The sequence below is a fragment of the Eleutherodactylus coqui genome, chromosome 1 (genome assembly GCF_035609145.1).
Source record: "Eleutherodactylus coqui strain aEleCoq1 chromosome 1, aEleCoq1.hap1, whole genome shotgun sequence".
NCBI lineage: Eukaryota > Metazoa > Chordata > Amphibia > Anura > Eleutherodactylidae > Eleutherodactylus > Eleutherodactylus coqui.
The window spans coordinates 404692557-404705663 of NC_089837.1; the positions used below are offsets into that span (position 1 = coordinate 404692557).

The window sequence follows — 13107 nt, forward strand, 5'->3', positions numbered from 1 at the left end:
CACAGCTGTAACAGCTGTGGCAGAGAAGAATGATGTTCGATCATTGAATTCAATAGAGCCGGCAATACAGCTGGCTCCATTGAAAGCAATGGGCTGCCGGCGAGCGTGGGATGAATTTTCGGGAAGGGCTCAAAAATATAAGCCCTTCCCTGAAAATCATCCTAAAATGTGTAAAAATAAAAAATATATATATACTCACCTTGTCCCTGCAGCCGGAGTTCAGCCGCGGCCAGATGGCAGTTCTCCTGAACTGCTCTGTGTAGTATTCAGCAGGCGGGGATTTAAAATCCCCGCCTGCTGAATGGGCTGCCTCTGATTGGTCACAGCCCTCACCAATCAGAGGCAGCGCTCACTCACCCATTCATGAATTCATGAATGGGTGAGTGAGTGCTGCCTCTGATTGGCTCAGCGCAAGGACCAATCAGGGGCAGCTCTCACCTATTGAATGACAGCTGAGAGCTGCCCCTGATTGGTCGGTGGTCGTGGTCAGAAATCACTAAATCTTCAATTGTGGTCCTAGTAATTCTAGAAAGCAAATTAGAAGATAGCAGTATGTAGTCAATTCTAGACCAGGAATCACGTGCATGGGAGTAGTGGGTGAACTCATGGCCTTCTGGGTTAAACTCCCACCATATGTCTCTGAGTTCTTGCATAGATTTGAACCGTGGGGCGGTGTCATGATGTGTAGAAGGATTTTTCCTTGCAGCCTGGCTGCGACAATCCTCTAATGTACTAAATACTGAGTTAAAAATCTCCCCCTACTAGTTTATATTCTACCGTATCTGTCAAAAGCCTGTCTGATAATTCTGTGAAAAATTGTTTGTTACTATTGTTTGGGCCATAGACATTATAGATGCTAAATTCCTCCATGTTATTTTTAATATGTGCCTGTTGAATCCTGCCATTTGAGTCATGCCAAAGGTCTATTACTGTTAATCCTGACCCCTTTTTAATAAGCATTACTACTCCTGCCTTCAATTGGACTGCAGGTGATCCATATATCTCCCCTACCCATAACTTTCACATTCGGGTATAATCGGACTCAGTCAGGTGTGTCTCTTGCAGTAGAGCGATATCTGCCTTTAGTCGTTTCAAGTGGCGCAGAACCAACATGCGTTTTTGTGGTGACCGGAGTCCCTTCACATTCCAAGATATGACATGCATAGCTGACTTGAACTATACATATAAGTTGTATATATATACTTTAGAAATCACCACAATATCTTACCAAAAAAAAAAAATGTTAACAAAGATTTAAAACGTGGACAGTGGTAAAACAAACGAAAAACAAAAGTAATACGTATCTCACTTAATCTAAACAGAACAGATAATTGAGTTCTCGTGCCTCATGTCTAAAGTGGTGCAGAAATCCAAAAGAAAAAAAAATGCGGTCTCTTCTAGGGGAAAAAAAGTCTTACCAGAGCCCGAGAAGAGAGTGCATAAATTGAGGTCCTTTAATTCCACTTCGTGTGAAGCTTTCAAAAATAAAAAGATTTGCCTTGCTCTTTGCTCCTGTATAATACCATATTAGATTTACCACGATATTTCCGCTCCAGATATTTTATCTATCAATACTTAAAAAGTGAGCCATAACCCATAATGGCTATATACTTTTTTTTTCCTGCTTTCCCTTTCAGGCTAAATAATTACCAACAGTGAAACTTATAATACTATTTTGTCTAGTGTTCTGTGACAATCTCCGTTCAAGATATGTCACTTGATGTCGTATACTCATGACTCGCTTCATCTTCTCAAGTAGTAGGTGTCATTGTCATACTCATCTTGCGTCGCTGTTCTTTCGGTGACATAGGGGAGCCTAAGCGTCTTTCCTGCCAGTTCTCATTGTCGTTCCTCTTAAATTGGGGGTCACTGCTCTGTCGAGCTGGAAAAAGCCGAGGTGATGTTAGGCGCAATTCTCTTTCCGCTCTCTCAGGATCATAGAAAGTAAGGCTGGTACCGTCCCCGTTGTATACTTTCAGTATTTCCAGGTATACAAGTGCAAATTTCATTTGTTTCCTATAAAGGGCAGAGCAAATTGGTGAGAAGGCCCTACTTTTTCATTGGACCTCTGACGAAAAATCAAGCTCCAATGAGTTTTTGCGGCAGAATAAGAGATTTGTCGGTGTAATCTAGGAATTTAACAATGACTGGTCTAGGTCGAGTTTTTTTTAGGGAAGATGAATCGTTCGCTGAGGTTCGGACCTCTGGTCCCAAGCGGTGCGCACGCTCAGATTTCCAGGTGTGGAAGATTCCCAGTGCACTGGGGATAGTGAGCTCACATAGCTGGCGTAAGTCTTTTTGTAGGTATGTCTCCGGGACTCTTATGATACGAAGATTGTTTCATCTTGATCTGTTTTCTAGATCTTCCATGCGGTCCCAGAGTATTTTCTTATCTTTCCATAAATTATCAATGTATCTGTTTATTGAGCCGCGTTCTTCTGATATCTTTTCCATTTCGTACTCTATGGCCTCCAAGCAGAGGCGTAACTTGAAGCTCCCGGGCCCCGATGCAAAACTTGTAACTATAATGTAACTATAATGCTTTACTCATAGTACTGGGTTACCTATATGGAGAAGAGAGGCCTTATGGGCCCCCTAAGGCTCCTGGGCCCGGGTGCAACCGTATCCCCTGCATCCTCTATAGTTACACCCCTGCCTCCAAGCGAGTAACATGTTGTGTTACTTCGGCCAGGAGTTGTCGTAAAGAGCCTGCTACTGTAGTCGCTAGGGTCTCCTGGATGTCAGGAATATCAGCTTTGCCACATCGATTGCTAGCACCTTATAATCCATTGCTGGCATTTCTCCCTTACTGGCAGCCATGAGACTCTCACTCTCTGACGTTGTAGGGGAGGGAGGAGGCACAGTAAGCACAGATTCCATCCTATTAGCAGCACCAGTAGCTAGGGTTGTTTTCGTGCTTGCTCTTGGGCTTATATCCAGTTGTTTTCCTTTAGTTCGGCCCATTTTTAGGATAAAGTCCTCCATACAGTGTGTTGCTAGGCGTATATATGTTTACACGTTGTGTTGTTTAGATAGCTGAAGAATTATGCTTTTTGCTATATCTTAGCCTGAATAGAACTTAGGATTGTACCACGGTCGCTCCACCAACTCTCCCCCTCCGTCTTCTCTATATAGTGTAAAGGGTTAATTTGGTGTATTGTGTGTTCTTTTATTTTTGCTTTATTTTCTTTCTTTTACACAATTTTTTTTCTGTTTACACTTCTTCTGCCGCAAGGGACCCGGAGGTCATGTGGTCGCCCACAACCCCTGAAGTCAGCGTTGCAGAGCGTGACACCCCAGACCAGGAGTGGGGGAGAGCGCTATGGCTGCTGCAGGTCCTGTGGTGAACTGTGAAATCGTGTGTTCTTTTATTTTTGCTTTATTTTGTTTCTTTTACACTTCTTTCTTTTACACTATATTTTTTCTTTCTTTTACACATCTTTCTCTTTTTTTTCCTTTTTCCACTTTTTTTCCCTTTACACTCTTCCGCAGCCGGGTTTTAGCTCTGCTTTATGTTGCAGAGACCAGTCTCTTTCTCCTCACTTCCCCCTGGACTCCAAGATGGCTGCCGCTTGCACGTGGGAGCACTCAGTAGGAGCAGGAACACGCTCTCTCCTCCCTGCAGCGGCCCTATTCTCTGCAGAGGTGTGGCAGGCACCCAGACAGGAGTTCGGAATCACCTGCCCTGCTCCCGATCGCTGAATGGGCAGGAGCCTTCCCCCGAAGCCAGCCCTAATGTGTCAGGCCGGTGCAGGAGATACCCGGCGCCAGAGTGAGTGCAGGGGAGGGGAGTGGAGGGTTAATGGCGGGTAGCGCTGCTCAGTTGCCATCCACCCTGTATCTCCGCGTCTCGCTGTCAGCGCGATGTGTGAGCAGTAGCTGGTCCCGCTGTAGCAGGCTGGTGCAGGAGGTCCCCGTCATCAGAGTGTTGCGGAGGGGGGGATATAGACAAGGGTTAATGGCGGGTAGCGCCGCTTAGGTGACCTTCACCTCATACCTCCGGTTCATGCTGTCAGTGCAGTGTCTGAGCGAGCGGTGCAGTGGGGTCAGCGGCTTTGTTGTGCGAGTCTCTGGTGCGGTGAGGATGGAGCTGATGGCTGCTGCTTCCTCACTCCATGGCGCCGGAACCGGAAGTCTGATCAGAGCTGTTAACCCTTTAAATGCTATTGTCCATTCCACAATAAGATTGCCAGAATTGTGCTTTTTGGTCATCCTTTCTAAAATGTAATAAAAAGTGATCAAAAAGATGGTGGTACTCCAAAATGATGGCAATAGGAACTACAGGACGTTCCACAAAAAATGAGCCCAAGTAATCATAATGACCCATAGAATAAAGTTATCATGTCATTTTTGTTGCAGTATTTACACCGTAGAAACAAGACGCACCCAAAGATAACGGAATTTCATTTTTTTTCCAATTTCACTCCATTTAGAATTTTTGTTAAACGTTTTTCAGTACATTACATGCTACATTATATAGTACCATTGAAAAAGACAACTCAGCCCGCAAGACACAAGCCCTCGGACATCTATGTTGATGGTTAATTAAAAGAGTTATGATTTTTTAAAAAGGGAGAGGAAAAAATGAAAATAAAAAAAAAAAAAAAGTGCCGCGTTCTTAAGGGGTTAAGAGAAATATTAAATAGTACTATTTCTAAAACTCCTAAAACTCTTGAGACGGATTCCATTCCATTTAATTATTTTATATCACACTTTTCTTTCAGCTCTATCGTTTGCATATCATTTCTAGCAGATTCAATAGCCAGAGGAAATATGCTTTTTAAACCCATTGAAAACTTTAAATCAAAGCTTTAAATCATTTCAATATCAATGTATACTGTTCTAGAGCAGGTAACTTAATATATGGATCTAGTAGTAAATAAATTCTCAAAAACATTACATGTAAAAACGAGCACAATTATTTAGCGTTAAAAGGATTTGTCAGAACTGCAAAACATATGGCCTGTTCTTGCGATAGACCATCTATATTAGATTGGTGGGGATCCAATTGGCAGAAGCTTTGCTGATCGGCTGCTTGAAGGATCTGCAGTCCCCCAGTGAGTATCGCACTCTCTTCATTGTTTGCCAAACATAACTCTATACCTCTAGTAGTGGCTGTGTCTGGTATTACAGCTCTGTCTCATCCCAGCTGCAGTGAGAAGCACTACCAGACAAAGCCACTGCCAGAAGTATAGTTTCCAAATGAACATTTAGCGAGCCACATCTGTTTATTTACAAGCTAAATGTTTGGCATCTTGCACTATGTGTGTAGCCACTTGTATTCACACAGAGTCCCGTGCTAAGGCAGCAGAAATGCAGTGCCAAGTTCTGCTCATGACCTGAAGGTTGTGAGTTCAATCCCTGTGTGGTTCAGGTAACCGGCTCAAGGTTGACTTAACCTTCTATCATTCTGAGGTCAGGAAAATGACTACTCATGCATGCTATATTAAAGGGGTTGTCCCGCGGCAGCAAGTGGGTCTATACACTTCTGTATGGCCATATTAATGCACTTTGTAATGTACATTGTGCATTAATTATGAGCCATACAGAAGTTATAAGAAGTTTTTCACTTACCTGCTCCATTGCTAGCGTCCTCGTTTCCATGGAGCCGACTAATTTTCGCCGTCTAATGGCCAAATTAGCCGCGCTTGCGCAGTGCGGGTCTTCTTCTTTTCTGAATGGGGCTCCGTGTAGCTCCGTGTAGCTCCGCCCCGTCACGTGCCGATTCCAGCCAATCAGGAGGCTGGAATCGGCAATGGACCGCACAGAAGCCCTGCGGTCCACCGAGGGAGAGGATCCCGGCGGCCATCTTCAGCAGGTAAGTAAGAAGTCACCAGAGCGCGGGGATTCAGGTAAGCGCTGTCCTGTGTGCTTTTTTATCCCCTGCATAGGGGTTGTCTCGCGCCGAACGGGGGGGTGGGGTGGGGGGGTGGGGTTGAAAAAAGAAAAAAAACCGTTTCGGCGCGGGACAACCCCTTTAACTACACATATTGCCACACAAAATCGTACTTAGAAGTGCTACATCTGTAGGCTCTTGCTTTAATTATTACTCTGTAATGTCTGATTTTGTTTGTACAAATATTCGCTGAATTGTAAAGATAATTACATGTAGAATTGTCTGGCCCATTGCATGCCAAGGTTAACCCCATTATTCCTGAGTAGGAAAGCTTCTGATAATTTCAGAGCTTGGAATCCACATAACCATGATATATCAGAGTTTCTAAAACTTGTTCTTGAACTATACAACCAGTAAATGCTTTATGGATCCACTCAGGAGTGTAGCTAGATTAATTACTGCTTCAAACTATTTGATAAATCCACTTGTGCTTGTAATTAATCTACCATTGCTTCACTGATGAGATAAAAAAGCAGCCATTGCACAATCAGAAAGGCTTGATAGAAAGTCTTAGCAGCATTCTTCAAGACATTTATCACTACATCATTCATAAATCCTTCTTTTTCAGTTTTGAAAAACAATTCTTTTCTTCAACTCCGTTCTAATTTTCATTTTAACCCCTTAATGGCTACAGATAATGGTTGGTCAGTCATTACTCTATAACTCCACTTGGCTGGTTATCAGAGATAGTCTGCATCATAGAAAAGGAGGCAGACACAGTATTTTTCTTTTAAGACAGTAGCACTGAGTATTAACAAAAAAGTCTCCCCTAAAGAACTTTTGCCAAACTTCTGACTCCAAGTAGGGCATATTACATATCAAAATAATCCCATAATTATCTATTTAACCTCTTATCAATATATGTATATTTAGATCATAGTGTCCGAAAGGTGTGTGAAGTGGTCTCAAAAGTTGAGCTCCATACGTGGTGGGTGCTGGCTGTGTCATACAGCTGACCTCTGTCTGCAATGGACAAGAGTGGAGACAACTGTTATCCTGGGCGTTCAACCACAATGGAAGGAAGTTAACGTTTTTGTACGTGACTAAAAAAATTAGTTTGAACAGTAAAAAAGTAAATCCAACTGTTATGTGTGAAAAACATTTGGAATACAAAAAGGACACAAAGATACATTTAACTAAAATTAAATTAATAGGCATTTGAAAAGTATCTGAATGTTAGACACTCTCCATAGACTTTAAAGGGTATTTTCCAATTGTAAAATAAATGATGAGTTGAATCTTGTCATGTCTGACTGCTATCTGACGTCTGGTCTGAACTCTGGTGTATTGCTGTCTGTAGAACTCTTGTCTTACAGTGTTGAGGTCTTGTCAGTTACACTTGTTGCTGTCTTGCTTATCTGCCTACATTAGCTGGAGTATTGTAACAACTTGTTCCCTATTCTGTGGTTTTATAATGTGTACCATCTTTGCTACTGCTCCCTGCTGCCACCTAAGGAGAGACGGGTCATCCTAGTTTCCCAATGGGGAGTCACCCTAATTGAGGCAGGGTCCTCCGTTCCTGTAAAGACCAGGGTCAGTTTCCTCGTTGTTCATATTATGCCATGTAGTGTTATCCCCATTTGTATTAATAAAATATACATGTGTTGGCATATCTCTGCTTGTCATATTTTCATTCCCTGTTTGGACATAATATTGGTGCCCATGCATGCCTCATAAGTATAAGCCCGGCATGGCCGTAGTAGTTAGTCCTTTTAAGATATCTTACTAATGCTCTTGTACGCATGCGTAAATCAGTTCTGCATAAACATAACAGCAATCATGTCATACAACTGCAATAAATATGTTTCCATACCGACAAAGAGATTCCATTCAATATCCAAATCTGCCTGATTGGCCAAGCAGCCCTTCATAACGTTGAGGCAATAGTTGGTACAAGGCTTCAAATTGGGCATCCCACGACAATATGGACAATACAGCATCTTCAGTAACGCTCGGAGACATCCTGAATTTGGGCTGAGCTGCAAAGACAGAAATACATGACTGGCTATTTTACTGGAAAATAAGCAATTCCAGGATTCAACTACTTGTTGGTGAAAGACCAGTTTAGGTTTCCTCTATATAATGCTAGTTTCATATATTCCCACTTTTTCACCAAGGTACAATGATAATACTATGTTATCTGAGCAAAAGAAGGAACAACATAAAAACATGAACAAGCTCTGCTTACACCTCGTAGTCTTTACATAATCCATAAATGACTTTTTTATGAAAAACTAAAACTTTACAAATTTTAATTACACTGTAGAAAGGTTTCAAACACATTCAAAGCATGTTATTTTTTTTTTTACCAAAAGCCCCTCTGCTGTCTCAATTCAAAATATATAGGATCAATGGAAGTTTTGTTTATGTTGCACTCTATTAGCCAAAGGAAAAATGTGAGCCAAATATTTAAATGTAAAGATTCAAATGATAACTCATGTTTCCCATGAAAAGAATTAAATGACTTGTAAAGTCTTTATGATTGAATTTAAATGGAGTATGTCAATATGTCCCTGTATGAAATCAGAGGTGCCCAGGGGTGCAGTATCACTCATAGACTGTAATGGATATGTACTATTGCTCAATACAATGATACAGCAGTATGAAGGAGGCCTTTAGGTTCTTTAGACTGGCCAAGTTCTTGGTCCAGTCCAAGGGCTCAGTCAAACAAGCACATTTTCTCACATTATAGGAAAAAAAAAACGCACAACGCATGCACAAAAAAACAATCGCATGACCGGGTGCATTTCCACTCACATGTTCTAGCTTTTGCAGGTGCACTTCTAAAAAACGGACACATGACCGCTTTCATTGGAAAGCATTGGTTCTAATAGATTCGTTTTGAAAACTCACCTGTACATGAGTGAAAAATTCGCTCGTCTGACTGAGCCCTAATGAGCACTAATAGAAATGTATGTTGATTGGCGTGCATGTCATTTTCTTTCACATGGGCCGAGAATCGGCTTATGGGGACAGATGAGCGTGATTATGATTGTTAATCTGCATAGGCTGACTGCACATCTTCCTGTTCATACATGAAGATGTATAGCCAATCAACGAGCATGTTTATGCTTGCTGAAACTGAATGATCAGCTCTCGAATGACTGATCATTGAACCTTTTATGCAGCCCGATTATACGATGAACAAATGTTAAAAGGAACGTTCGGGCTGAAATCAGCCCTTGTAAAAGGGCCATCAGCTTTATAATCCTGAAAGATTTAATATAGAAATGTGCAAACAATCACTGGCTTTTAAGCATACTTTTTCTTATGGATTTTGGTGTAATGCATAGCAAAGGAATAGTAAGATGTTATCATACACACACAGTACAATAAAATAAACAATATGTTTGCGTTTTATTTTTCATATATATATATATATATATATATATATATATATGTGTGTGTGTGTGTGTGTGTGTGTGTGTGTGTAGATAGATAGATAGATAGATAGATAATTAAGATGATTCATAAAACAGGCAGATCATGATTTGAAATAAGCAACATTGCTTTTCATGCCATTTCTCTATGTATACTTCTCGGCCAGACGAGCATTTTTTTTTGTGCACCTGTTCAATGAATGGCTCTGCCTCTTATTGTTCACAGCACTCAGCCAATCAGAGGCAGTGTTTCCAGGAGGCGGGGATTTTTAAATTCCCAGCCAGAAAAAAATGCTGAAGAACAATGCCGGGGAACCAGAGAAAAGAAGTGCTGGAGCCCTGACAACACTACTAGGTGATGTATTATTATTTTTTTTTAATTCAGCTAGGGCCCTTCCCTAAAAATCACTGTGGGGGTTGCCTTCATGCAATTGCTTTCAGTGGGGTCGCAGCAGTGCTGGCCCTATTGAAAGGAATGAGAGAACATTGCGATCCTCTGCCACAGCTGTGGCAAGGGATTTTTTCATCCCCGCTGCAGTCCCCTCATCACTGAACATTGTGACAGTGCTGTCACAGTGTTCAGTGATTAGGAGACCTTGATGGAGCAGCTGTGCTTTTACAAGAACAGCTGCTCTAGTAACATGGAGCTTTAGTCATAGGCATTTTGCACAACCATGCAGCGCAATTTTTTTGCGCACATAAGTGACCGAGGGCTAAGAAATGGTTTGCCCAACATTCGTCCTGTGTAAATGGACCTTAAGTTCTCATTCTAGAGCCCCACTCATATGCTGGAATTTTTGCATGGATTCGGATGCAGATTATATGCCAAAATCAGTATCGGTGTATATGTGTTTACCACATGCCATTATTTTTAATTCTCTGAAATCTATGTTGTAAAAAAAAGTCACGCTAATTCTGGCCACAGTTTACTTACAGAAACTGCAGTGGATGATCACTAGAGATGAGCGAACGTACTCGGTAAGGCCGATTTCACAATCGAGCACCGCGATTTTCGAGTACTTCACTACTCGGGTGAAAAGTACTCGAGGGTGCTGTGGGTGAACGGGGGGTTGCAGAGGGGAGTGGGGGGGGAGAGGGAGAGAGCTCCCACCTGTTCTGCGCTGCTACCCCCCGCTCCACCACGCCACGCCCCGCCCCACAGCGCCCCCGAGTACTTTTCACCCGAGTAGTGAAGTACTCGAAAATCGCGGTGCTCGATTGCGAAATCGGCCTTACCGAGTACGTTCGCTCATCTCTAGTGATCACTCATAGTTTTGATCCACTGAATGGGGATAAGACCATGTATGGATCCTTAGGATTTTAATATACAAATTTGTGACAGAAATCCAAGGGTTAGTCTCGGATGTCTCAAGCGGGTTTTCCAACAGAAAAAATGAATAAATTAATGATGAAAAAAACTTTTGACATGTTCCGCTGCATGCCATATTTCAGAGGTGTCCTCCTCTACAGTCAGGGGCATAACTATAGAGGATGCAGGGGATGCGCTTGCACCCGGGCCAAGGAGCCTTAGAGGGCCAATGAGGCCCATCTCCTCCATATAGTAAGCCTAGTAGTATGAATAAAGCATTATAGTTGGGGGTTTTGCATTGGGGCCCAGGAGCTTCAAGTTACACCTCTGCCTAAGTCATTGTTGTACAGAGGTCCCATACCGTCCCGGTAGCTATGTAATGTTATGTCCATAACTTTTGCAAGAATCATACCTACAATTTTTGCTAGCTCCTGTTTATATTTATAGTCTGTGATAGTACAATATCTGAAGGACTACATTTGCAGGCAAAATACTGTAAATTTGTAAAGTCTGCTTTTTGGAGCAAGGTGAAGATAGAAGACAAGACAATGCAGGATTCCTCTGATTTACAGCACATCTCTTATCTTCAATGCCCTTGTATAAAATTTATTTCTACTCCAAATTTGTTGTATCTTATTTAAAATCTTCACAAAGTGAACTGTGTTCTGTTATGTACATAATGATATTCCTCATGCGAACATTGGACCGATGTTTAACACTGAGTTGCATTCAAAAGAGCGAAAGGGCATAGAAATAATATCAGTGAGGTTGTATATGAAATAAAGTAGCAAGTTGTGATTTATTGTTGATTTACTCTCAAGTTTTCATGTTTTTCTTCTATCTAAAAAACAACCTATGAAGTTCAACATCAATAACAGATGCAATATGTATGTCTGAAACTGATAGAAACACATAACATCGGCAGCAGGTTATTCATAAAATTGTTAAACAATACAAGAATACGTCTATTTGCTTGGAAATCATATTAAATCATATAGTATGTTCATGCTTGGTATTGTACTGGCATTTGAGATTATATACATGCTGTCATACAGATGCTGGAGACTGAGATCTTATGGTGCTTGTGCCAAGAAGAGGATCCAGATTGGGTATGCTGTGCCCATTGCACGTGCTTTAAGAGCTTCACACAGTTTCACACCTCTCTCTTTACTACAAGAGATGGCAGAGGGAATATTAGATGGAAGGGGAATTGGATCAAAGGGAAATATGTGCTACACCTAGGCTTCCCGTGATTATGGGGTATAGTGACAAAAAGCAGCGCCAGGAAGGGCCCACTTTTATATTTTTTGCATGCAGGCCCTTATATTTTTATATGTGTGAAAACATATCACATAGCTACATGTTAACACCCCTATAGTTTAAGATAAAGCACTGCGGAATAAGTTGGTGCTATACAAATAAAGATTATTATTATTTAAGACAATCTCTATTTGTTCTGCAGGAAAAGGACATTACAGTTTTGGATGAATAGAGCTCGTTCAACTTCAAGTGACTGTTGCTCCAGTTCTATTACCCAAGATCCTTGTCTTTAAAATGACATGAGCATCTTGTTTGTAGCACGAACATAACCCGAAGCTACATAACTGGGGTCGGAAATACTGAATTTACAATCTGTCACTTTTCAGTGTGTGTACAGAGCTGAGAGGGTACTAGCAGGCAGCAGAGATGTGTGATTCTCCTTTCATTACCCCTGTCCCAGGGAAAGTGTAACATGGACTTTTCTTTATGTAATCCCCCCCCCCCATCAATCAGAAAGCATATTGGCGCTCCCATTGTCACATATCAAAAAGTCATAAATACTTCAAAATAGTACTAATAGAAACTCCGAATAGTCCCGCAAAAAAAAAAAACCCTTGACAGAAAAATGAAAAATACACTGGTCTTGGAATATGGTGACACACAAGATTTTTTTTTTTTTTTTAAGTTTATACTATATAAAAGTAGTACAACATAATAAAACATCTTTAAATGTGGTATTGTCACAGTTGTAATGAGCCATAGAATAAAAATAACATAACATTTATACCACATGGTGAACATCTTAAAATTAGAGATGAGCGAGCGTACTCGGAAAAGCACTACTCGCTCGAGTAATTTGCTTTATCCGAGTATCGCTGTGCTCGTCCCTGAAGATTCGGGTGCCGCTGCGGCTGACAGGTGAGTCGCAGCGGGGAGCAGGGGAGAGCGGGCGGGAGAGAGAGAGAGAAAGATCTCCCCTCCGTTCCTCCCCGCTCTCCCCTGCAGCTCCCCGCTCCGTGCCGGCACCCGAATCTTCAGGGACGAGCACAGCGATACTCGGATAAAGCAAATTACTCGAGCGAGTAGTGCTTTTCCGAGTACGCTCACTCATCTCTACTTAAAATTCATCCTAAAAAAATGACAGTGAAATTGCTTTTTTTCCATTGCACTCCAGCAAAAAAGATTGATAAAAGTTATTCAATACATTCTTTGTACTCAAATTCAGTTTTTATAAAAACTAGACCTCGGTTTTTTAAGGCTAA

At 41.6% G+C, this 13107-nt stretch overlaps 1 protein-coding gene across 1 annotated transcript in view; it reads right to left on the reverse strand.

Annotated features, from left to right (window-relative positions):
• Positions 1–13107, reverse strand: part of GPC6 (glypican 6) — a 731553-nt gene that overhangs the window by 301575 nt on the left and 416871 nt on the right. The window contains exon 4 of the mRNA XM_066588819.1: positions 7710–7875. Within this exon, the coding sequence (XP_066444916.1) occupies positions 7710–7875 (166 nt within the window). The remainder of the gene's footprint in view (positions 1–7709; positions 7876–13107) is intronic.